At 38.7% G+C, this 27,904-nt stretch overlaps 1 protein-coding gene across 3 annotated transcripts in view; it reads left to right on the top strand.

Moving 5' to 3' along the window:
- Positions 1 to 27,741, top strand: part of pparab (peroxisome proliferator-activated receptor alpha b) — a 36,039-nt gene extending 8,298 nt beyond the window's left edge. Inside the window, exons 1-7 of one of the 3 annotated variants that reach the window (XM_058074687.1) lie at positions 5,891 to 6,409; positions 12,608 to 12,871; positions 14,749 to 14,915; positions 17,044 to 17,182; positions 22,136 to 22,335; positions 22,884 to 23,337; positions 23,409 to 27,741. In XM_058074687.1, the coding sequence (XP_057930670.1) occupies positions 12,661 to 12,871; positions 14,749 to 14,915; positions 17,044 to 17,182; positions 22,136 to 22,335; positions 22,884 to 23,337; positions 23,409 to 23,653 (1,416 nt within the window). In that variant the 5' untranslated portion in view covers positions 5,891 to 6,409; positions 12,608 to 12,660 and the 3' untranslated portion in view covers positions 23,654 to 27,741. Of the gene's footprint in view, positions 1 to 5,890; positions 6,410 to 10,750; positions 11,044 to 12,607; positions 12,872 to 14,748; positions 14,916 to 17,043; positions 17,183 to 22,135; positions 22,336 to 22,883; positions 23,338 to 23,408 lie in introns of those variants that run through there. The other 2 variants (XM_058074688.1, XM_058074686.1) reach the window with 2 other exon arrangements.
- The last annotated feature ends 163 nt before the right edge of the window (positions 27,742 to 27,904 follow it).

Raw genomic sequence — 27,904 nt, 5'->3', positions numbered from 1 at the left:
TATATATTTTCTTTTTTAATAAAGCTGGACTTGTGAATGGCGTATAGAAGGGTTTAGATTCTGTTCCACAGATGGCGCTAATGCATACGAAAGCTGCTTGCCAACCGCCAATAAACAACAGAAGAAGAAAAACACCACGAAGAAGAAGGCACCCTGACAACTTTCCGTTTGAGCGGGTACAAGATACCTCAATCGGATTGGTTAAAGGAATATTCCATCCCTGTTCAATTCTTTCCGTTTGAGCAAATAAACCAAAGTGAATTGGAATATTTGGGTCCATGTATACTATTGACATAATGGCTATTGACATAATATTTGCAAATGATGATTAATAAATGTTAATTATAAAAAGTGATATTGGATAATTCCTCACGGCACACCTGACGGTTTCTCAAGGTACACTAGTGTGGCACAGTGGTTGAAAATCACTGGTCTACACTCAATCAAGAGGAGTGCTTACCCAAGTAGAACAACAACAATTTGACAGATTTTGGAACACACATAAGGTGCGCTGCATTAAAAGGCACATTGTCGATTTTGGAGAAAATTAAAGAAAATATGGTACATGTTTTCATGGGTAAAACCACAGTAAAAAACACATCTAATATCTAATATCTATATCTATTTGCCGAATTTTTTTCCTGTAAACAGGCCCTTTTCAGAGCCTATAATTACCATGTGACCCGGATAGAGGAGCACATACAAATCCAGGCAACGCTCCAAGGTTGCAGCAATTTGTACACAATTTTACAGATTTAGCGTTTGGGTGAACTCCAGACAGACCAAGAGATCCATAACGCACGTCTTGGTGTGATGATGAGTCGTTTGGCACCGGATGATCCGTGTTGCTCAAGGTCAGTGTTAGCGATGACGGACCTTTTTGGCATCTGGCAACAGCGAGGGACAGTTAGTACAATGCCGGTTGCGTAACGTGCTAAGCTAAACCCAGTCTGGACTGTGGGTCAGTCTTACCTAGAGACTGTGTCATCTCTATTTGAACACCCCTCTCCAACCCCCCGACGCCCACTAGCTTGTTGCTGACGCATCGAGTTCTATTTAAAGCAGATCAATGTGTGGCATCATGGAACTATTTTTACCATCATGCTGCTTCTATATTAATCGTATTTCAGGCTTATTACAGTCATTTTGTCTGTCATGTTAAAGCCTTGTTAATTGTCATTTCACTAGCAAATTAAAAATAATGTACTGTATATTGTCATGCTAGCATACTTGTACTACAGATATCCTCATTAGTAAATATAATGTTGCTGTGTCCCACCCATTTTGCTTGATGGCGGCCATGTTTTTTTTTTAACCCATCTAGCTCAAATTTTACATACATGTACTTGTCAGTCTCCTAAAGGTGCGTACCAACTTTTGTGGAGATTTGACAAAACGCTAATGTTACAGTGGCCATTTTGTACGCCGTGTGTGAGAATTTTGAAGTCAATCCGACCTGTGTTGGTCAAACTTTGGGGTTTAAAAACATCGCCTCCATGTGGTGTATTTTTTATCTGACAAACAATAGTACAGGCAACACAATAAGGGTGCATGTTTTTTGTGTACAGTGATTCCAGAGTAGACGATTTAGCTTACACAAATACATACAAATACACAGGGTGTTCTAATTGTTTGTCATTTTGGTAGATGGCGGCCATGTTTGGAACTATTCATTCATTCATTTTTTACCGCTTTTTCCTCACGAGGGTCGCGGGGGTGCTGGAGCCTATCCCAGCTGTCTTTGGGCGAAAGGCACCCTGGACTGGTGGCCAGCCAATCACAGGGCACATATAGACAAACAACCATTCACACTCACTTTCATACCCATGGACAATTTGGAGTGGCTAATTAACCTAGCATGTTTTTGGAATGTGGGAGGAAACCGGAGTACCCAGAGAAAACCCACCCATGCACAGGGAGAACATGCAAACTCCACACAGAGATGGCCGAGGGTGGAATAGAACCCTGGTCTCCTAACTGTGAGGTCTGCGCACTAACCACTCGACTGCCGTGCTGCCTGTTTGTAACTAATTTTGCTAAAATGAGCAAACATGTGCTCGTCAGTCCCTTTAAAGGTGCGTACCGAATTTTGTGGTGATTTTGGCACAACACGCATAAGTTAAGAACAGCATTGAGATGTTAAAGAAATATCAACTGAATCGTAATTGACTTCTGGGGATCCAGGTCGTGTCATGTATTTCTCCGAAAAATAGTAGCACAGGCAACGAAGGGGTTGGTCGTTCAAATTTTGCATACATGTGCTTATCAATTCCCTAAAGGTGAACCAAATTTCATGGTTATTCGACAAAACACAAGAGCAGGGGTCTCAAACTCAATTTACTTGGGGGCCACTGGAGCTCGGGTCTGGGTGAGACTGGGCCGCATCAGGTTTTCCACAAAAAAAACACATTTATTAAAAACAAAAACATTTTAAAAACTTTGCTTTGGTTCCGATTTTCTACAATAAAAGCTCTGATAAAACATTCCACTGTTCTCAAATATCTATTTTTCTACACAAAATAAGATGAAAAATAAATAAACAAATCAAGAATAAAGAAAATCAATCAATCAGTAATAAATAATTAATAATAATAATAATAATAATAATAATAATAATAATAATAATAATAATAATAATAAAACGGCAAATAATAAAAACTTAAGAAACCACATATAGTTGGTGGGTATGATGGGTATTTATATACTTCCAGTCAAAAGTATTCAGACACTTGACTATGTTATTGTATGAGAATGTGTCTCCAAACTTTTACTGTTAGTGTAACACATAGGACATACATAATAAATGAGAATGAAGTCACAAGTACATTTTAAAACCATGAAGTATAGAAAGTAAACTTGAATATACTTTAGAGGAGTCCGTGTAATGCTTGTAAAGCAGTCTGGCTTTACATCAGGGGTCTCAAACTCAATTTACTTGGGGGCCACTGGAGCTAGGGTCTGGGTGAGACTGGGCCACATCAGGTTTTCCAAAAAAATACAAAAAAATGCATTTATTAAAAAATATACAAACCTTTTCAGTGCTTTGGTTCCGATTTTCTACAATAAAAGCGCTGATAAAACATTCCACTGTTCTCAAATATCTTAATTTTTATTTTTCTGCACAAAATAAGATGAAAAAGAAATAAACAAATCAAGAATAAAGAAAATCAATCAATCAGAAATAAATATAATAATAATAATAATAATAAAACACCAAATGATAAAAACTACATATAGTTGGTGGGTAGACAAATTATATTTTTCAGATTAAAATGAACAAAGCATTATTAGAGCCCTGTAGACATGACAAAACACGACTATTGTCACATTTATACTCTTTTTATTTACAACATATTGCGCAACTGCGGGGTCTTGAGACACATGCTAACTCGCAAACTAGAGAGCTAGCGACCTAAACGGTAGCCTTCAAGTTATTTCCTTTAAACTTAAATAGCCAAAAACTTACCACTTCCACACGGATAGGGAGGATAACTATTAACAGTTATTTAACCTTTAACATGAACATTAAACATCAAACGTAATAATTTTTTCTGGGTACATGATACCATACAGCATCCATATCAAACTTGCGCGGGCCGCACTAACATTAAACTTTCATATCAAGGCGGGGGCCTCAAACTAGTGTCCTGCGGGCCACATTTGCCATGCACGTCTTTTACCATTATGACACATATGCACACTCACATGTAGTTTTTTTTTAAACCAAGCAGCATGCTATATACAGCAGGTCATTGTAGATGTTTGGAGGTAACGTGATACTCTGACACACTGCACCCTTGCCATACTTTCATGGTCGACATGGCCTCTGTCTTTTGTTAGCCAGTGCCTCAAAAAAGCCTTTTTTTTATTATTTTGGCAATAACCACGCTGTCAATGCAGAGGTCAGAGTCCATTGGGTTTTATGTAACGTTTTTTTTTTTTCTTCAATGTGCAACAAGTGAAGCGAGAGTTGATCTTGAGTAAGTCTTAATAAAAGCCAGTCCTGCCTCTTTGGGAATAGAGTCTCTTGACCTGAAGCTGTTTGGAGCAAATAAATTAATGATGCTTGTATGTGAATGCTGAGTCAGGCGTTCACAATGATTTTTTTCTCCTATTCTCATTCGTATGATGCTAAATAGCAGCACCATTTATTTGAGGGATTTGAACTCCGTCAAGGATAAAATTTGTTTCCAGTACGGGACAGGTGTGCTATTACTTTTCTCAGCCCATATGCAAATCACTTTGGAAATATTGGACTTGGAAGGCAATAATAGGCTGTCATTATATGTATTTAACAACTATTATATATATTGTTGCCAGGAATTTGGATGGTATCTGCTAGTTAAAAATGCAGACAGAAAATGTGGTTTAGCACCTTACGTGTATCCGTTGGAACGTGGAGCTGACATACCACAGATGTACACACCTTTCACAATTGCCACCTATCGTATTTGAAACCGCTGTTTGGAAAAGTCACTAGTTGGATTGCGCCGATCCCACCATGAACTCCACTGCGGAAATGTCTTGTTTTCATTTACTTGTTTGCTAATTTATTATTGTGTGACAAAATGACTGGCGATGTCACTGGCTTAGGTTTTTATTACCTATATTTCGGCTGTTATAGAATTTTACAGTATCTTTAATGGTTGCTAAACTCGATGCTAACTAGTAGTAGAACATGCACTGTATAACGGATGCTCAATGAACAAAAATATGACTGAAACGTATAATAATCTTTATTGCCATAAGATGAAGTGTGAATTATTTAAAATGTGTTTACTTTTTGACAATATTAAATATTGAATGCATGTTTTCTAGCCTTTACAGGTCAGTTTTGTGTTGTTGTTTTTTTTGCACAGCTGGTATTTTGCACTCAAAGCGAGTATTATTTTAATATAAAAAGTGTTTTGAGAACATGACATAATTAGTATAATGACAACAAGTGAGTAAAGTTGTTCAGTGACACTTGAAAAAGTTAGCACTTACCCCATGAACATGATAAATATTTATCATGTTCATGCCGTATGTGACAAAAACAAGCTCCAAACTAACCGCATTGATTTTTTTCTTTCAAAAACAAAATGTCACTGTGGTAAAAATTCTCATGTGGAGTCCAAAGACCAGAAGCGAGGTGGATAACTCTAGCTAGCTAGCTAGCTAAAAAATACAGCTAGAAACTGCGATGCAACGCATGTAAAAGATACAAGAATTTTTAAACAACAATAGGCAAAGTTGTTCAGTGACACTTGAAAAAGTTAGCACTTACCCCATGAACATGATAAATATTTATCATGTTCATGCCGTATGTGACAAAAACAAGCTCCAAACTAACCGCATTGATTGTTTTCTTTCAAAAACAAAATGTCACTTTGGTAAAAATTCCCATGTGGAGTCCAAAGACCAGAAACAAGGTGGCTAACTCTAGCTAGCTAGCTAGCTAAAAAATACAGCTAGAAACTGCGATGCAACGCATGTAAAAGATACAAGAATTTTTAAACAACAATAGGCAAAGTTGTTCAGTGACACTTGAAAAAGTTAGCACTTACCCCATGAACATGATAAATATTTATCATGTTCATGCCGTATGTGACAAAAACAAGCTCCAAACTAACCGCATTGATTGTTTTCTTTCAAAAACAAAATGTCACTTTGGTAAAAATTCCCATGTGGAGTCCAAAGACCAGAAACAAGGTGGCTAACTCTAGCTAGCTAGCTAGCTAGCTAGCTAGCTAGCTAAAAAGTACAGCTAGAGACAGCGAGGCAAAGCATGTAAAAGATGCAAGAATTGTTGAACAACAATATGTTTCGTGAGGGTTTTTGTAAGACGTTTTTTTGCTTTGAGTATTTTAACATTTAAATTGAAATTTTGATGAAAAAAGGATGATGAAATATATCCAAACATTCTATGGTTATTTTCACAGTCTTCCATTCTGTGATGGCTTCACAAAAAAAAACTAACAAGCAAAAAACAAAACACTCCAATTATTTGTATGCTAGGTAATCCAAGTTAAATGATGACACGATAACCCAATGATGGAGACATCTGCCATCATCATTTGTCACTAACCGCCGCTAAAGTCCAATGTCAATCACTCTTCTCGCGCCTGTACTTTGCTCCACCGCCATTATGATAAGAGCTAGCCATCCGGCCGGCCGGCTGGTCGACATATCAGCTCTGAGTGCTGATAAAGGCTCACTTTGGAGTGTTTGCAGTGCGGGCACGGCTTTCTGTGCCGAGCGCTTGGAGCTTCTCAAACAAATTGCCAGGGAGCGCACGCGGGACGGCCCTATCAGACCGTATTAGCCCTGCAAGACCACCGTCATGACTCCGGTGGCCCCCTTTCCTCACAGGCCTGTCAGCACTCGCACCATCGGGACTGAGGATTAAACATTAACAGGCGGTTCTGTGGTAATCATCATTCCAGATCCTGAGTTGTTGTTGTTGTTGGGGGTTAAAGTTGATATTGTCGTCCTTGGAGGTGTTATTCAAACTCTAATGAAATACTTTGATTTAATTGATTCTTATTGGGTTATTCTAAAGTTGTAGTAATTGTGTACCAGAAGTATTTCTATGATGTCATGCCAAAAAAAAAGCCTGTAGCTCTGCCAAGTTTTATGACTTTGCTTTTCTTCAGTGAGTCGGCTAACCTAACATGATGTTGCTCTTAAAATGCAAGCATAATGTTAGCACCGGGGTGTCTAAAGTGCGGCAAGCGGGTCGATTTAAGTCACAATTTAGCAAGATAAAAAAAATCTAACAATAAAATATTCAGAGAAAAAGTCACAGAAAATAACATCATAACTTAAAGGGGGCGTATTATGCTAAATTTTAGGTCATTTGCATTGAGTTGTGGACTCCTATAGAGCAGCTACACACAATAACCAGCACAGTAAGCTTTCTAGTTCTTCCAGAATCTGCACCTATTCGGCTGTATTTCTTTGGATTTTTGTGGTTCCCACGAAAACTGTCATTAATGTATTCCACCCACGGCCCGCCTCCAGGCATGCCCACTCTGCTGTGGTTGGTCACACTTTCGAGGGCATAGAATCAGTTAATAAACGGCATAAGAGCTGATAATCAATGGTGATTTCGCCCACTGCCGAGTGCATTTAAAGACTAACGGTTTGTGTCGCCAACTTTATACGATTTAGCTTTTTAAAATGATGGCTTAGAACATACAGACATATGTGTTGGATCCCAAATCCGATCCGGAAGTAGAGACTGGACAGTCTGAGGTTTCTCAAGAAAAGAGATTACTTCAAGACGTCTCTCAATGGTAAGTAGCTTTAGCATTTTAGTGTTAGGTTTTCAACAGCATCGGTAAGTTGTAATGTGTTTTGCGGGATTACCAGTGTGTAAAAAAACTCTGGTAGAGCTATTAGCAACCTCGCTTCCTCTATGCTATAATGCTACACGGACAAGCGCTTTTGCTATTTGACTTACATAAAATTTTAAAGACAAAATATAATTTTTGCCTCAATATTATGAGAAACAAACACAACAAAGTAAAGATTTTTGTGAAAAGTTCGAATTTTATGGGAATAATTTGCAATCCTTCTTTCCAGCCTTCCGTGTTAACACAGGGGTCTCAAACTCAATTTACTTGGGGGCCACTGGAGCTCAGGTCTGGGTGAGACTGGGCCGCATCAGGTTTCCCTCCCCCCCCAAAAAAACGCATTTATTAAAAACAAAAAAAATTTTAAAAACTTTGCTTTGGTTCCAATTTTCTACAAGAAAAGCTCTGATAAAACATCCCACTGTTCTCAAATATCTTACTTTTTATTTTTCTACACAAAATAAGATGAAAAATAAATAAACAATAAACAAAGAATAAAGAAAATCAATCAATCAGTAATATATAAATAATTATAATAATAATAATAATAAAACAGCAAATAATAAAAACTTAAGAAACCACATATAGTTGGTGGGTAGACAAATTATTTTTTCCAGATTAAAATGAACAAAGCATTATTAGAGCCCTGTAGACATGACAAAACACGACTATAGTCACATTTATACTCTTTTTATTTACAACATATTGCGCAACTGCAGGGTCTTGAGACACATGCTAACTCGCAAACTAGAGAGCTAGCGACCTAAACGGTAGCCTTCAAGTTATTTCCTTTAAACTTAAATAACCAAAAACTTACCACTTCCACACGGATAGGGAGGATAACTATTAACAGTTATTTAACCTTTAACATGAACATTAATCAAACGTAATAATTTTTTCTAATTTTAATTTTTTCATACAGCATCCATATCAAACTTGCGCGGGCCACACTAACATTAAGGCGGGGGGCCTCAAACTAGTGTCAAACCGGCCCGCGGGCCGCGTGTTTGAGACCCCTGTGTTAGCGCTTTAGCTCACCGCTAGTGCTAACATTTGTGTCCTCCTGTCCCACTGCTGACTGTTACAACAAGGGCAACTTCATGTTAGCATGCCCATTCATTGTCAACTGATAGCTTTTAAATTATTTAATTAATAAAATAAATTATTAAAATAAAAGTCGACTAAAAACCTTTCTCATAAAGTCATTCACAAAGTCTTTCTATTGATGTATTGATTTTGTTCATCTCTCCCGCTGCTTAAATGAGCATTGAATGAGAGGCCCCATTTAGATGAAGCTTATCTATTCATGTCGAACATTAACCTTGAGAGTAATTAGACGATGCTCTTACTAACATTAACTTCTTACATGCCGTAGCAGTTGGCCACGTAAATGAATGAGCGTCAGTGATAATATTAGTGTTCTATGTAACATCAAATGTCAAAACCTGCCACATACTAAAATAATGCACAGGTGCGTTTTTGCAAATACAGTATAACATGGCCTTAGTTCATCTCTGCTGATCAGGGAGGGTCGCAAGTTCAGACAAGGATGTGTGTCATGTGTGTTTAAATATGACAATGATGTTTGCTCCGGGTGTCTGTTGACATAATATACCTCAGTTCGCATTGCTGTCAACTGTCTTCTCACTGCGTCCGTCAGAAAGAGGCTAGTTCTTGCATGGTGTCATACCGTGTGTGATGAGGATGGATTTTAGCACTTCAGGGCTCTATGTTAAAAACAAAAATGACTTGCCCATCGGGAATCCTTAAGGTGAGAACTACTTGCCCGAACTTGCCCCATGTAAAATGAAAAGACTGCCATAATGATATCATATATCAATATATGCTGATAATTCATCAGATAATAGTACTGATGCATTGTATTTGGAGGAATGTCTGAAAAATAGTGTAGATGTATGTTAACATGGCAAGCCATGCTACCTTACACATGGTAGTCGTAGTAAGCAGTGATATTTAGAAGTTGTGCACCACAATGAAACATTTGACACATTTGTGTACTAGTAAAGTGTTTTTAATCCAGAAAAAAATGCTCAATGGTCAAACAATAATTTGTGAAGCAAAGGTGAGAAAAATACACAAGAGAAATGAAACCGCTAGGTTTTGTAGCTTGTGCTAAAATCAGCACTTGGTATTGGATCTAATGGGTGGTGTTTCATTGTGACCACTTCAAATTGTCACAGCAATGTGATTCACTCACCTGTGCCATCATTTGATTTGCTGCCGCTAATAAAATACTTGTTTAGGAGGCACTGGTTCATCACTTTTTGCTGTTTTCCTTCACAAGTTGTTGAAGAATTAGACGATGTTGGCAGGGACGCCATGATAGATGTTTTCCTAGTAAAACGATCGCTGATTGGTTGATCGCGAACAAGAACGGGTGTGGGTAAAACGCGGATTGTGGATTACGGACCGCGGTCTAAATAAACGATTCTGATTGGTCCATTTCAAGATTTGCAAGGATTGGTTTGCAAATTACCACCGGAATTACACAGTCCGTGTTTTACCAACACCCAACAAGAACCGCTTTAAAAAAAACTCTTGGCAGTACGGCATGCTAAAGTGTACTTGCCCGACGGGAATATTAATGATTGGATTTACTTGCCCCAATTTTGTTTTAACTTGCCCCGGGCCATCGGTACAACGTTATTGTCGAGCCCTGCACTTTATTAGCACTTTTATATAGCCCAAAGAACCATATTTGGTACTTAGGGTAAACCGTATGAGTTCTTATAAGTCAGGAGAACCGTGTGACTTTTCACATATTTTTTTTATTATTTAACAATTATTATTTTATTACTTTAATATTCATTAATTTTTACGTAAAGTTAAGTAAGGTCTATTTTTCTGGTAATAAATATTTTTCTATATTTAATTGTGTCAGCAGAAAGCCATTTTCCATTTAAGTTCATTCTGTTCATACAGTATAAAATATAATATATATAGTATAATACACTGAAAAATACAATCCAAAATAAATGTATATTAAATTAAACACAAAATAGGAAAAGGAATATGAATGCTGACAAGAGGAGGAAAAAACTTTTTTTGGTCCATTTTATGAAACAATAAGGTGAAAAATACCTTATGTTAATGAACTTTAAATATTGAAGATCATTCATTGATTTCATTCATTTTACAGTAAGTCCGTGTGAAAAATGTGTAATTTTTCATGGTGGCATTATTATAAAGTTTGGCATGAGTGCTGATAAATAAGTTACATATTTTTTATTCCACTGTTGGCATCCTTCCCTTTTGAATCCATTTCATTTGAATAGACGTCATTTGAGCTTCACTTTTTGTCCACTCAGACAAAGAACATTTTAGAACATTTTGTAACTTTATCTTATTGTTGTATGACCGACAAGTGGTTGCTTTTGTAAACATCACATATTTTGGGCTGCGTGTGTTTGTGTGTTTGCTGTGATTGACAAGTGTCCCTGAATGCAGTGGCAACTTGTGTTCCAGGAGTTATGTGATGCACCCGACTGGAATCTTTGTTGTTGTCCGATTGGGACACCATGGAAAATTGATTCAGGTTCCAACACGTATGGCTGTATGTTAAAAGCGGACATTTTCGGCAGCTAGCGCCACAACATTGGAAGTCCTCCTAAGCACGTGGGAGTATGACCAACCACACAGCTGGCTGCGTGGGTGTGCTAGGAGATCGTGAAATCCAAAGAAATAGGTACAGAAATAGAAATATATATTATGGTATTATATGGTACAGGTATAGAAATAGAATAAGTGCAGATTCTGAAAGATCTAGAAAGCTTTCGGTGTAGCTGCTCTATAGGAGTCCACAAGTCAATACAAAGGACAGAACAATAGGTATATATACACTGTAGCTTTAGCTTTAAACATCGGTAAGGTGTAATGTGTTTTGCGGGATTACCAGTGTGTAAAAAATCTCTGGTAGAGCTATTAGCAACCCTGCTTCCTCTATGCTATAATGCTACACGGACAAGCGCTTTTGCTCTTTGACTTACACTAAATATTAAAGACAAAATATAATTTTCTCCTCAATATTATGAGAAACAAACACAACAAAGTAAATATTTTAGGGAAAAGTTCAAATTTTATGGGAATAATTTGCAATCCTTCTTTCCAGCCTTCCGTGTTAGCACTTTAGCTCACCGCTAGTGCTAACATTTGTGTCCTCCTGTCCCACTGCTGACTGTTACAACAAGGGTAACTTCATGTTAGCATGTCCATTCATTGTCAGCTGATAGCTTTTAAATTATTTCATTATCATAAATTAATTAGCATTTAAAAGTTGACTAAAAACATTTCTCATAAAGTCATTCATAAAGTCTTTCTATTGATGTATTGATTTTGTTCATCTCTACCGCTGCTTAAATGAGCATTGAATGAGAGGCCCCATTTAGCTGAAGCTTATCTATTCATGTTGAAATAGAATAAGTGCAGATTCTGAAAGTTCTAGAAAGCTTTCGGTGTAGCTGCTCTATAGGAGTCCACAAGTCAATACTATAGGACAGAACAATAGGTATATGTACTGTATGTATGTTACCACGCATTGTAATTTGGTCCTCTCTCTGAATAGTAGCTTTAAACATCCAGTGTGTCTCAGCTACAAGTGCTACTTCCATTGTTTCCCTCCGCAGACCAGCTACGTTGTTGTCAGAGGGATGTGTTTATTCTATGTTGCCCCAAAGGCGATGACAGTTATCCACGCGGCGTGCCGGAGAAGTCTGATCTGGAATACCTTTCCAGATTGCTGTCAAAAAAAAAATGCAGCGAGCTTTCTGAAACTTTCCGAGCAATTTGAGGTCAAATGCAAGCGTGTGCAAAAGTGCAGCAGCTGTGATCGGATCGCTTCATAGCCGCCCCCCGCCCCGCCCCCACTTCTGATGGACTTAGCGGGGCCTGATGGAAGGGGCTTACTGAAGATTGACCTAGTTTACATGCGGAGGTCTGAAGTTTGTGGTGGAAGGCACACGTGTCTTTTAAAGCGGAGCTCCTCAAGCTTGTAGACCCGGTTCCTTTCTCTTAGTGCAGTCCCAGCCAGCCCAGTGACCTACATTCCTCCTTCTGAATGTCCCTGTAGCTGTCTCCGTCCTGTATCTGCTGCACTAATTAAATAAAAACTAAAGTAATCTAATTATTTTTATAGTATTTTTAATATAAGGGGTAGATTTCCACCTCGTAGTAGGAACATGTGGTGGTGTTTGTGCTGCATAGACCATTCATAATTGTGCGTTTACCTTTTTGTTTCCCTCCATCATCTCCAGTCTGATGAGTGAGCTCGCCGGCAGTAGCCCCTCCCAGCTCCACCGCCGCCGTTATGGTCGACATTGAGAGCCACTACCGTCCCCCCTCGCCCCTGGAGGAGTCTATACTGGGCAGCCCACTGTGTGCCACCGATGATGACTTCATTGGTGGCATGGAGGAGCTGCACGACATCTCGCAGTCCATCGACAGCAGCACTCTCAGCTCCTACGACGCCCCCGAGTACCAGTCGTCCAGCAACGGTTCAGAGAGTTCCACCATCTTTGGTGAGGAAAACATTTTGGGAGCTAATGTTTGTTGTTTGGCACTGATTTGGGACCTAGTATTTGACCTAAATGTGACCTCTGCTCTCATCCATAGCTGATTAATTGCCATCTACTTTCATAAATCAAAACATATGACCCTACCTTTATTTCCTCTTGTGAAAAAATAGCTACTAATTATGAATGGCGAGGAGATACGGCCCATTTGGTGTACGTATTAAGTAAACCTCAGCAGGGAGGGTTCATTTGATTGTTCATTCACTGGGACTTCATATCCTCATGTCGCCATTTTGGAATCCCACCCACCACCACATTCTTCAGCCAACCCAAACCCCCTCTTGGGTAACATCCTCTCAGCTCCTGTTTGCTGAATAGAACGGGCGACAGACAGTGTGGCAGAATTTATGGTCGCACTGCCAAATTATGCAACACTGAAGGCGGTCGAGTAAGACAATCATTTAGGGCAACAATGGAGCGTATGAGTGAAGCAGGAAGTGACAGCATGAGGACTTTTTGTCTGAGCGACTTAACAGTGCCACTGTTTGGGACTATCTCGGTCCGTTCACATCATGGAAACTGGTGGCAGTGACATGGAGTGTGAAAAAACACATAAAAGACATATAAGTGGCATCACGCTATCGTCACAGCAAGCTTTTTTGCAGGGACTGTCATGGCGCCACGCCTAACAATATTAAATTCACAAGGGAAGAAGAGACGCCGAGGGGGGCAGTTTTGTACACCAGTGCGGCCCAGGGTCCCAACGGTGACAAGACGAGCATTTTTGCTTACTTTACAATTATAATGGAAAAAAATGACTAGATAAAAGTAAAATCCATGCAAACATTGATATACTTTTTATATACTTCCAGTCAAAAGTATTCAGACACTTGACTGTATGAGAATGTGTCTCCAAACTTTTACTGTTAGTGTAACACATAGGACATACATAATAAATGAGAATGAAGTCACAAGTACATTTTAAAACCATGAAGTATAGAAAGTAAACTTGGATATACTTTAGAGGAGTCAGTGTAATGCTTGTAAAGCAGTCTGGCTTTACATCAGGGGTCTCAAATTCAATTTACTTGGGGGCCACTGGAGCTAGGGTCTGGGTGAGACTGGGCCACATCAGGTTTTCCAAAAAAAAATGCATTTATTAAAAAATATACAAACTTTTTCAGTGCTTTGGTTCCGATTTTCTACAATAAAAGCGCTGATAAAACATTCCACTGTTCTCAAATATCTTAATTTTTATTTTTCTGCACAAAATAAGATGAAAAATAAATAAACAAATCAATAATAAAGAAAATCAATCAATCAGTAATAAATAATAATAATAATAATAATAATAAAACAGCAAATAATAAAAACTTAAGAAACCACATATAGTTGGTGGGTAGACAAATTCTTTTTTCAGATTAAAATGAACAAAGCATTATTAGAGCCCTGTAGACATGACAAAACACGACTATAGTCACATTTATACTCTTTTTATTTACAACATATTGCGCAACTGCAGGGTCTTGAGACACATGCTAACTCGCAAACTAGAGATCTAGCAACCTAAACGGTAGCCTCCAAGTTATTTCCTTTAAACTTAAAGAAGCCAAAAACTTACCACTTCCACACGGATAGGGCGGATAACTATTAACAGTTGAACATTGAACCTTCAACATGAACATTAAACAAACGTAATAATTTTTTCTGGGTACATGATACCATACAGCATCCATATCAAACATTAAACTTTCATATCAAGGCGGGGGCCTCAAACTAGTGTCCTGCGGGCCACGGGCCGCGTGTTTGAGACCCCTGCTTTACATTATAGATGTGACTACTTCATGACGACGTGATGTCTAATCAGATACTCTCTTTGGCAGACACCCTGACCCCAGCGTCCAGCCCGTCGTCGGTGGTTTACAGCGTGGCGGCGGGCCAGGAGGACATTTCATCTTCCTCCTCGTCATTGCTCAGCCTGGAGTGTCGAGTGTGCGCCGATCGAGCCTCGGGCTACCACTACGGTGTCCACGCCTGCGAGGGCTGCAAGGTGAGAAGATGACACGACTTGTCAATGATTCGGGTCAACAAGTTGCGTTTAGCAGTGATGACAAAGGCAAAGTGTGATAGAACATAGAACCATAGAACAGGACTCTTGCACCTTCCCCTGATGAGCATCTTGCCAGCTAACATAGATTGTCTATGTACAGTAACAGAGCAAGACAGACCAGTTAGATGAGTCAATGATTGTCTAAATGACAGTGGTGTTGGCAAACAGTGAATAATGTTAAAATATTACTTAAAACATTACCTGCACGTTCAGCAATATTTTCGCTTACTGTACAATTATAATGTAAAAAAAAAATGACACGGTTAAAGTAAAATCCATTCAAACATTGATACACTTAGTTTTCAGTCACTTTATCATGTTATTTTATGAGAAAGTGTCTTCAAACTTTTGACTGGTGGTGTACATAATTTCCTTAATAATGTATTTTTTTCCTTTGAAGTGTAACGCACCAATGTTCTTTTATCATGCTGAATGGAGTTCAGCATGATAAAAGAGAAAAGACAATTTTGCTGAACAATACCATATGAGCAAACTGTATTATACCAACAGTACTTAGAAAACACCATTTGGTGACGACAAGATGAGTAATTCTGCTTTATTCTGGTTTTATTGAGTAGTATTACACACTGGTTAACTTATTTTTACACTTGCATGACAGTGAATAATGTTAAAATATAACTGCATTACCTCTATTTTATGAGTGTTATTTTTGCTTTACAATTTTCCAAATGTAAAACGAAATGGCAAGGTTAAAATAAAATCCGTGTAAACATTGATGCACTTGGAAGTGCGCTTGGAAGTTTTCAGACACTTTTTCACTTAGTAAATAATTATGAAATCTAATTGGGGAATTTGTTTATACATAATAAATAACACGAATCCCAGCAAAACTTGGAAAACAACATTTGGTGTCAGAATGAGTAATTTTGCTTTATTTAATTTTATTTAGTAGTATTACAGATTGGTTAACTTATTTTTACACTATCACCATTAATAATAATAATAATAATAATAATAAAATATGACTTAAATGACTTTTAACACATTGCCTGCAACTCCTGCCAATGCAGTAGTAGTAGTACTGTAGTAGGTTCTTGCCTCACTGTGTCTGGAAATGCCAGACACAGAACTTGCATAAAAGTATCTCTACAGTCACATACACACATGCACGCACACACACCAAAAGTATTGTTAGCAACGTTCATGGCAGTATGGCAACGTCTTGTCTCGAGTACAGTGAGTTCATGGAAGCGCCTGCATTTTGTCAAATCCAACACTCCTCAGAAATTGAAACCCCCGAAGGAGAGCACAACACACTTAGAATCACTTTATGGGTGATGCTTGCAATTTATCAATTTATACCCGGAAATAGCAGACCCCCACTATGTCAACACGTGGACCCTTTAGTATTCATGTTTTTATATGCAGTATGTGTGTATACTAATCTGCTAATAAGTAGTTAAGTATAAAGGTTGTAGTAGCCCTTTAAATTAAGGGTGGGGGAATCTGTTTCACACTATATTTTATTATAGAGTACATATTATGAGTATGTATTTGTATGTTGTTATCGTTTATCCATCAATATACGGCCCACGACCTGCAGGTTGCACACCACTGCTGTATGTAAAGAGCGAAAAAGGGTGACTAAATTTGCAAATTATACAAAAACACACAAAAAAATAGCAAAGAAAAAAAATTAACTAAATGAAAGACAAATGACTTATTGGGGTATATAATTATAATAAATATGCAAATAATTGCATGATGATTTATAAAAATGATTTTAATTGAACTGATTTTATGCATTTTATTCATTATTTGAATTTATGTATTGTTATTAATACTAATAATATATATAAATTATTATTGTTATTATATTATTATTAATTATTATTCATTATTATTATTAATAATAAATAATTAATATTGTTGTATTGTTTTTTGAAGTTCTATTTCTCATTATTATAATTCTATATTCTCATTCATGAATATTAATTTCAGTTTGATATTTTATCAATGATGTGTAAAGAAAAAAAGTACAGTGCATGTAATAAGTATGTTCCTTTGATTTCCTACTGTCACATATATATTTAACCCCTTATTGCAGGGTTTTTTCCGGAGGACCATCCGTCTCAAGCTGGACTACGACAAGTGTGAGCGCCGCTGCAAGATCCAGAAGAAGAACCGCAACAAGTGCCAATACTGCCGCTTCCAGAAGTGCCTGTCTGTGGGCATGTCCCACAACGGTAAGTAAGGCCAAACAGGCAGAGCCACTCACTTTTAAACACATCCTACTTACAACGGCACTACAACTGTACTACAGTCATTGCCAAGAGCCGCTAATTAGCAGTAATAAGCTCAGACGGCAGGTTGACACTTGGTTCTTCCGTCCATCAAAAGCATTAAAATGAATCAATACATTTGTATGATCCTGTTTGCACCGATTGTCCTCCTTTTATTGGTAGGAGTGAAATGTAACCCAAGACAGTAGATTGAGTGGAGATGTTCCACACCTGAACAGGGTGTTCTTCAATGAGGCGCCTATGAATGTAGTATAATTAAAGTAGTATGAATAAACCTTTTTTTTTTGGCCTGCTAGGCACTCTAGGGTTATATGTTTACTATAAATGCTTCACAAATTCCCCTACAGTCGCCTGGCGTGGTGTACAAAAGCGTGCTGGGTCTAAAAACTTTAAAAGCTGTGGCTGTAGGCAACCTCTTGATGTAGTTTTGGGAGTTTTTTTGTTCTGTTGCTGCTGTGTTCTTCCACATACTTGTTCATAAACGACCATGTAGTCAATGCCAGCTGCAGTATGTTTTTTCCTTCCATTTTCTCATGCACTTCAAATCATTATGAACTCATTCATTCGCAACCATTTTTTTACCAGACGTTTTGGACAATTTTGACTGATTTTTCAAGGCACACAATATTGTGGTCTATGGCTGTATTAGATTAGACTAATTAAATATTAGTTTGTTTCTACTTTTTCCCCACTCTTAAGTAGTCTGCTGTAGAACAAAGGAAAGTTTCAGGAAAATTTCAGCTCCCAACAAAAAAAAACAGCTTTTTGTGAAAATATACATTTCAAGCATTTCACTCAAAATGTTTCCTTTTGGCTGCCTGGTGGACAGTGGTGGACACAGCTAGGAACCCTGAGTTCGATTCCACCCTTGGGTGTCTCTGTGTGGAGTTTGCATGTTCTCTCCGTGCATGCGTGGGTTTTCTCCGGTACTCCAGTTTCCTCCCACATTCCAAAAACATGCTAGGTTAATTAGCCACTCCAGGTATGAATGTGAGTGTGAATGGTTGTTTGTCTATATGTGCCCTGTGATTGGCTGGCTACCCCGCCTCTCGTCTAAAGACAGCTGGGATAGGCTTCAGCATGCCCGCGACCCTCGTGAGAATAAGCAGTAGAAATGAATGAATGATCTCAGTTTTCGTACAGTAGTGCACGTAACTTTGCCCGAAACGACATTGTTTGGCGAAATCAGTGGCTTTAGGGCTCATGCTCTGACCGCCATGTTTGAACCCATTCAACCATCTGTTATTACGTGGTCAGAGAAAGCAAGGGGAAAGAGGGGCGGGGGGGCACATGACTAAATAGAAGGCTTATGTCTTATCTTTTTGACAGCTCTTCCTCAGCGTTTTGGAATGCTGGACTAAGCACCACGCACACATGCATACACGGCATGTCGACCCGCGTCCAAGGTCAACTTCCTGATTGGAAACACGCTCAAACACATGAAATCACATTTGTGTCTGCACTTTGTGTTCTAATTCCACGTTGGTTGCAGTGAAATTCATTGATTGCTTCAGTGTCGTTTAAAGCTACAGCTCACATTATTTTTGATGCTGTTTCCTGCCATCCTCTTCCTGATTCTTATATTTCATGGCTGGAAGTGTAACCAAGGAAAGGAGATTTGAGACGCTAGCGCAATCGGATACTTTTGAGGTGTCACGTTCTTGTATTAAGGGGGACCGCCGCAAGCGATGCTAATTTTGGACATTCGTCCTTCGGGTTGGATCGACCTGCAGTGGATGGGAGGGCTAAACCTGACTGTGGCCAATACTTCCTGACAAAACCATGCATCTCTTTGACATAAATGTAACATAAAGCCTGATAATACATGTAATACATACATCATCTTCACATAAATAGCTTGCTAAGGTACAATGAAATACTGGCCTACAGGTCCAGCACACGAAAATAACGTGAACGAAAATAAATTTCTGGGGATCACAATAGATGAAAATATGAGCTGGAAACCTCATATTACAAATATACAACATAAGGTGGCCAGAAATATTTCAGTATTGAACAAAGCAAAATTTGTTCACAATCAGAAATCACTCCATACTCTTTATTGCTCTCTGGTTCTACCATATCTTACTTATTGTGTGGAAATATGGGCTAATAACTATAAAAGCAATCTTCACTCGCTAAATGTACTGCAAAAAAGGTCAATAAGGATAATGCTGCCTACAGAGAACATACTAACTCCTTATTTCTAAAATCACAAATACTTCAACTTGCTTATATAGTTCATCTTCAAACAGTTAAAATAATGCATAAGGCTAAAAATAACCAATTAGCTAAAAAATAAAAAAAATAAAAAAAATATTTCTCCTCTCTACAAGAGAGGAGAAATATGATCTCAGGGAAGAAGTACATTTGAAACACTTCTATGCTAGGACTACGTTATGCTAGCCATAGCATTTCAGTATGTGGAATCAAACTATGGAATGGATTGAGTAAGGAAATCAAACAATGCACAACGATGAGCCAATTCAAGAAACAATACAAGCAGTTGATGTTTGCTAAATACAAGGATGAAGAGTCTTGAACCAGTCATGATGTGCTATATATATCACTATATTGACACTTACTATGGTACCCATTATGGCATTGGATGCTCATATCACCGAGTACTTCGGTACGAGGTGCATTATTTAAAAAAAAAATAATAATAAAACATTAAACTGTATTATGGAAAGCAGGAAGTGAACAAATGTAACAGTTACTGATTGTAAAAGTACCAGATGGAGGGATAGGATTTAATAAGCTTTGCTTCTTCCTACTCCTTTTGGACATGTGGAACTGGGAACTGATTATGGGATGCATTCAATTGTAATCTGATGCATGTTCAAATGAAATAAAACCATAACCATTACCATTACCACATGGCTTCGACCTTTTAGAAGTCAAGGATCATCACTAAAGGCAGCAGAGCTATGTGTTTTTTTTCCAACCAATAAAACAGATTAAAAAATATTGTTAAATATAACTGACAACAATTAATAAATACTAATTATAAACAAGTATTTTTTTTTATTATTATTTCAAAAATAAATTATTAATCCTCTTGTCAAAATAGTAGAAGTATGGCATGATGATTGTCAAAACTAAGCATGGCTTTACAGGGCTCTACGTTAAAAACAAAAATGACTTGCCCATGGGGAATCCTTAAGGTGAGAACTACTTGCCCGAACTTGCCCCATGTAAAATGAAAAGACTGCCATAATGATATCATATATCAATATATGCTGATAATTCATCAGATAATAGTACTGATGCATTGTATTTGGAGGAATGTCTGAAAATTTGTGGAGATGTATGTTAACATGGCAAGCCATGCTACCTTACACATGGTAGTCGTAGTAAGCAGTGATATTTATAAGTTGTGCACCTCAATGAAACATTTGACACATTTGTGTACTAGTAAAGTGTTTTTAATCCAGAAAAATATGCTCAATGGTCAAACAATAATTTGTGAAGCAAAGGTGAGAAAAATACACAGAGAAATGAAACCGCTAGGTTTTGTAGCTTGTGCAAAATCAACACTTGGTATTGGATCTAATGGGTGGTGTTTCATTGTGACCACTTCAAATTGTCACAGCAATGTGATTCACTCACCTTTGCCATCATTTGATTGGCTGCCGCTAATAAAATACTTGTTTAGGAGGCACTGTTTCATCACTTTTGGTGTTTTCCTTCAGAAATTGTTGAAGAATTAGACGATGTTGGCAGGGACGCCATGATAGATGTTTTCCTAGTAAAACGATCGCTGATTGGTTGATCGCGAACAAGAACGGGTGTGGGTAAAACGCGGATTGTGGATTACGGACCGCGGTCTAAATAAACGATTCTGATTGGTCCATTTCAAGATTTGCAAGGATTGGTTTGCAAATTACCACCGGAATTACACAGTCCGTGTTTTACCAACACCCAACAAGAACCGCTTTAAAAAAAAAAAACTCTTGGCAGTACGGCATGCTAAAGTGCACTTGCCCGACGGGAATATTAATGATTGGATTTACTTGCCCGAATTTTGTTTTAACTTGCCCCGGGCCATCGGTACAACGTTATTGTCGAGCCCTGCTTTATTATGAATATGATTTTATTTAGATTTTCCTTTTCGAACATGTGATGATACTGATGTACAATGTCGACTGACCAAGCCCTGCCTCCCGACTGAGTCGCAGACAGACGGTTGGCCAGACAGACAAGTTGGCTGGAAGCTTAAAGCATCACTCATTTCCTCTCAACTTAATTGGACTTGGCTCCTGTCCAGGCACCTGCTGTGCAGCTTTACACCTTCACCATGTCTGTCATCCTCTTTGTTGACAACTATCTAATGGACCTTCAAGCTGCACGGCTCCTGGATTGGTGTCACACACTGCTTGATTTCTTTCGGAAACTTCATACTTATCTTAATTGTCTATCAGATCTATTGGTGAAGGACTAGTAGATTGTGTGTGTGTGTGTGAGGTTAAATGCAGTTCACTTCCAATCTTGTTAGTCAGATGGGATCAGGCTGTCTGAGCGAGGCCTTGGAAGCTCTCGTAGAAAAACAAGTCTTATTCAGCGAATGTTCAGGCACATGTCACACCCCGACGCTTACGGACGTGGCACAAAGAGGTGATGATGGAACTGCACAATCGAAGAGATCATGTTTGGTGCCGTTTTAAGTCGTTAAAAAGTGCATTTTATAAGAGCTTAGCATGCATCTCTTCCATGTAAAAGAGCGCTCCACAGCAACAGGAAGTGAAATGGCATGTTGCCGTGCAGCACGCAGGGAGGTACACATTTTAAATGTACCAGCCATGTTTATATAGCCCTAGAAAACAATAGCTTTGGGCAACGCCACAAAATAATAGCATCGCCAACACCCGTTCATATGTCTCGCTATCCTTGCAGCCATCCGTTTCGGCCGGATGCCGCAGTCGGAGAAACTGAAGCTAAAGGCGGAGATGGTGACAGGGGAGCGGGAGGTGGAGGACCCCCAGCTGGCTGACCAGAAGACTCTGGCTCGGCAGATTTATGAGGCCTACCTCAAGAACTTCAACATGAACAAGGCCAAGGCTCGCACCATCCTCACGGGGAAGGCCAGCACTCCGGTAGGTTGACTTTTAAAAATAGACAAATAGTGATTGTGTAGCAGTTTCCTCACAGGTCGCCACCTCTTGTTGACACGTTTAATATATTCCTTCCCCACTGGAGTGATTTCAGCATCCTTCTTAGCACATTTTCAACTTTGCACTCAGACGCGTTTCTCAATAGCTGGCTGCCTGCAGCACAGAGATGATGTGTGCTGCACTTTCTCAATCTAAAGTGCCCTTAAGTGCACTGAGAAGCCGCAGAAGAAGAAGACTAGTGTAGGAAAGCAAGATTTCCTTTCCAAAACTCACCCAAATGTTCCCCCACTTGCACCTCTTGGGGATGTTTACTGGATGTGTGTGGAGCTGTGGAGTTGAATCCTGCATCAACACGTTCTGCACGTAATTGCTTCTGAAAATGACAATTTATTTGAGAAATACACACTTTGTGAGTCCTCAGCCCGTAATAGATGCGTTCAAAGGGGCTGGGAATGCGGAACTGACCCATTTGACGCCCACAGGGTTCAAAGTCAACTCTTGTTTTAAGAATGCATGTTGTCTTCTGTCAGCCGTTCGTCATCCACGACATGGAGACGTTGCAGCAAGCTGAGCAGACGCTGGTGGCCAAGATGGTGGGCTCGGCGGGGGTGCTGCAGGACAGGGAAGCAGAAGTGCGTATCTTCCACTGCTGCCAGTGCACCTCCGTGGAGACGGTCACCGAGCTCACAGAATTCGCCAAATCCGTCCCGGGATTCTCCGCCTTGGACCTCAACGACCAGGTGACTCTTTTGAAATACGGCGTTTATGAGGCCCTCTTCGCTATGCTGGCCTCGTGCATGAACAAGGACGGTCTCCTGGTGGCGTACGGCTCTGGCTTCATCACGCGGGAGTTCCTCAAGAGCTTGCGGCGGCCATTCAGTGACATGATGGAGCCCAAATTCCAGTTTGCCACCAAGTTTAACGCGTTGGAGCTGGACGACAGCGACCTGGCGCTGTTTGTGGCCGCTATCATCTGCTGCGGAGGTAAGCAGAGGATGATATTCATCATCGGGATGGTGCTAGAGTCTAACATCAACCTTGTTTTCTTCGATTAGACCGACCCGGCCTGTCGAACGTGACGCACATTGAGCGGATGCAGGAGAGCATTGTGCAGGTGCTACAGCTTCACCTGCTGGCCCACCACCCTGATGACGCGTTCCTCTTCCCTAAGCTGCTGCAGAAACTTGCCGACCTGCGGCAGCTGGTCACTGAGCACGCTCAGCTGGTGCAGGAGATCAAAAAAACAGAGGACACGTCGCTGCACCCGCTGCTGCAGGAGATCTACAGAGACATGTACTAAGGAACCAAAAGGAGGCGCCCAGTCTCCTTTTATTGGTCCATAAGCTAAGAGATGGAGTCCTGAACTATCTTAAAGCTTGTTTCCACCGAGCAGCACAGTTTGGTACAGCGCCCCCTTAGTTTCTCTTTTTGGAGGGTGCCAACCATTGTGGGATGGTACCTAAAGGGTGGTGCTTGATTTGTTGACACTTAAGTCTGAAAACAAAACAAAAAAGTTAGCTCACTTTTGTTTGAAAACAACAACTCATTGGGAAGAAACGGACAAATGGAGATGTGCCACACCATAATTTGTACCCAGTGGGGACGGCCCCCGATTACTCTGCTGGGTGGGTGTGCATTTTTTGAGTATTTTCATGAGTAAAAGTTAAGCCACAAAATAATGTATCGGTACCATAACTTCTTTTGGCAGCTATTTTAAGGGAGGTACCAACCACAGTGGTACGGTGCCTAAAGGGTGGCACTTGATTGGTCAATAGACAATCTCACTTAATGCACTGGAAATAGTTTTACTGACAAAAGTTGTGACAGTTACCAAAATAACTGAGCCTTACCATAACATTTCTTGCCAACTGGGGTACCAACCACAGCGGTACCAAAAACAATGAGTACCAGAAAGAAAGAAAAGGACATGTTTTCATATTTTGTTTCACTCTGAGCCCAATAGGGATCGACTCCCTATGCTGGGCCCCTCTTTATGGTTCGTTAGGCAATTTAGGAGGCACCTTTTCACTGGCAAAAGTTGTGAAAGCCACTAAAATAATTGATCCACATATCATAACATTTCTTGGCAACTTCCTTTGGGGTACAAACCACCGTGGTACCACCCAAAAGAATGACTTTCCTTTCTAGTACGAGAAACAAAGCCATTTTTTTTGGATTGGTTTCCAGTTTATGTCACTTCCAAACCGTATCATAGCGTCGCTAGCTGAACCGCGCTGCTTGGTGGAAACATGGTTTTATGAGCAGCTGATGAACGATTTGGATTTGATGACGACGCCGCTCTGCACTCCATCCACTGCATCAACCTTGTCAGATTTGAAACACTCATCAACAGCAAGACTTTTTGGGGTTCACGGCAAACCCTGCTCTGAAAAAAAAAAAAGCCCTAAAATGAGGAAGAGTGGACTGTCACTCCAGCAGATTTATATATAGTATATACAGTATATCTAAAGCCATAATCTTTATTGCAGTAACAGGCCCTCCTGTGTTTTCTCATTTCATGTATCTTTTTTTTCCTCTCTTAAACAAAAGTTCATGCACATGCAAAGATGTGAGGCACTCCATGCAACAACAGGGTCCATTTGAGCATGAATTCCCCATTTCACCCCATTCTTAGATCTATTGTTTTGGTCTCTGCATCAGTCCTCACATTCAGGGGTCCTTTGCACTCGAAAAAAAGACAACAATAACAAATCTGACGATACCATTTAAGGATAATCTGATGCTGTTTTTTTATGCAGTTTAGATTGAATCAGGTCTGGTGGTGGTAGACAAACTAATATGCTGTATGAAGGAATATTAGGGCTACAAGACAAGGGGGAAAAAAAGTTAAGTTACACAAATTAATTTGTAATATAATGAAAAAAGATTCATATTATTGCCACTTTTACTGGTAAAATCATTTTGCCTCATAGTTTATACATATTTATGTATGAAATGATGTCTTTTTCCTTCAAATGCTATGGCAGGGGTGTCCAAACTTTGTTTTCATTTCAAACACTAAAAAAGATTAACTTATAACTAAAAAAGAAAACATCGTCTTATTTTACATTTACATAATCAAATCAACTATGAAAAAGATGGGTAAGGTTCATTTTTGTTATTCCATTCCATTTGAGACATGTTAAGTATGGGAAATATGTTCTCAGTTTTGCCGTTTGTTTTGGAACTAGTTAATTAGCTTGTTGGATACCCCTGGTGTAGCATGATGACTAAAAGTGGGTTAAGAAATGTCCCACTGCGTTACGGCTTGTTAAACAGCCATTATGTCGTAACAATACATGGTATTTCCTACAAAAATATATTGAATTTAGTCAGAAATGATGTGAAATCCCTTGAAGAAATGGACCTTGTGTTTGCGATTGTCCTGAACACAAACAAAAAGGATCACAATGCCCCAACTTTTCACACTTCCTACTTCAAACAAACAATTGTACAGCAAATGTAGAAATGTACTGTATTCTCCGTAGGCTCTAATTGTCTTTTCATTGACTGGGATCGTATTTTTATACCACGGCATGTATGTGCAATGTCTGTGACTAAATCTTATTACTGTTTTGTTTGAAAATGCGACTGAACTAGAAAAGACCGAGAAAAAAGGAAATATCCAGAGATTTGATTTCCCATTTAGGGACATTCCGGTGTGTTCTTTGCTGTTTTAAGAGCCACCAAAACTGTATGTCAATCGTTTTAGCTTCTTGTTTGGATTCAAAGTTGCATTTTGCTCCGAATTTTCAGTAGCTGGTAGAAACTTGACCCTTTGGATACGCAAATATACCGTCAAAGCACTACGCTGATTGTAGTCCTCGCCACTTTTATACGATGTTCTCAGGTTACACATGGCTAAACTAAATAATGGGCTAATATGTGCGATGCATCACACATCTGTTCAATGTAGAAATACACTTTTCCACTCGTGAAAAATGCAGTATATGTTTCGTAATAAGCTTGATCTCAAAAGGGATTTAGTAGGATTTCATACAAAAAAAATGCACTTTTTGTAGCAAGCTTGCATATCTATGATACATTACCTCTTTTATATTTTGGAATTAATGAATGTTGAAAATAATAATAATAATAATACTCCCGTACTCTAACCGCTTTAAAATGGACTGTTATGTAATATGTATAATTTCCTACTAAATTATTATTATATATATTTTTAGTCTGGTCCACTCGCTGCTATACTGCACGTTTATATATCTCACTTTTTACGCCGTCGAGTAGATTAATTACCTTTAAGCTGCCTCTTACTAACTTGAATACAGCGTATTTCCTCATATAGTGGTGCTTGCTCAACTACAGAGAGTAGCGGGCATCTATATAATATTACGTACTGCAAACAGGAATAATTTATCAATACAATTTCTATTTGATGGGGTTGTAATTAAAAAAAACATTTTTAAAATGTAAATTAAGTTACATTTGAAATTAAAAAACATTTTTTAATTACATAATTACACTGATAAATATTTGTTGTATTTTTAAAATTAAATAAATGTATCATTTTGAATATTCATGTATTTTATGTATTTTATATATGATCATTGTTTTGTAATATTACATAATGTTATGAAATAATACAAAAAAGTAATACATTTAGAAAATAATATATAGCATATTCTTTTACACGTCAGCTTTGCATATGTCATGTCTGCTTGTCATACTTTTTGAGGTGCCTAATTGTTTCATATGGACAATTTTGGGTCACTTTGAGGCCACTATTTGAGGAAATACGGTATATCATCTCAAAGAATGTACCTAAGCTCACACCTGCAGATTTTTTTTCAGTATATGCCCACTTACCTCCCCAACATTTGGTGCCTTACTGTGAATCCACATCATGAAACACTAGAAATTCTGATAAAACTCCACCTGTCTGTGACCTGCAGACTACAGTGCATTAGATATGTTGGCAAAGTGCAGAATCAGCTTTAAAATGATAAGGAAGAGGGCCTCCAGTGGAGATATAGTGTACTTTTGAGTGTTAAAACGATATGGGACTTTTAAGAAAGGAAACAGTCTTCCTTCATTGAACTCAGGATATACAGACGTACTGTTCATTCATTTTCTCTGTCGTCTTTCGGGAATAGTTCTCTGCCTTATAGCCTACCAACAAGAATATTCATTCATAAAATTTGTATTTTTACCCCCTCACCCAGCAAGAACTGTCAACATGCTACTTCCAGTTGTGATAGGAATAAGCTAATATGATTTTTGTTAGTCTGCTTTTGTGGTTGAAGGTGTCCTGCAAAGAGGAGACAAATGATGTCATTGTGTATTGTGACTTGGCAAGGATATTATCAATGTTTGATGAATGTATAGATATAAATAATACAAGTTGAAAGTGAATGGAAAATAAAACTTTTGAATGAATTCACCCTGAATATAGCCGATTTTTTAAATTATAAACATTAAAAAGTTGCTAGAATTGCTATTTTGTTTCCCATTTGGACTCCCTTTCCAAAATGGTGCCAGCTCGCCATCTAGTGGTGAGAGGAAAACACTGCATGTTATCATAAAGACTATATAT

Source organism: Doryrhamphus excisus, chromosome 6 (genome assembly GCF_030265055.1).
Source record: "Doryrhamphus excisus isolate RoL2022-K1 chromosome 6, RoL_Dexc_1.0, whole genome shotgun sequence".
NCBI lineage: Eukaryota > Metazoa > Chordata > Actinopteri > Syngnathiformes > Syngnathidae > Doryrhamphus > Doryrhamphus excisus.
Note: the sequence above shows the minus strand (reverse complement) of the source record. Positions and strands in the feature narration are given on the sequence as shown.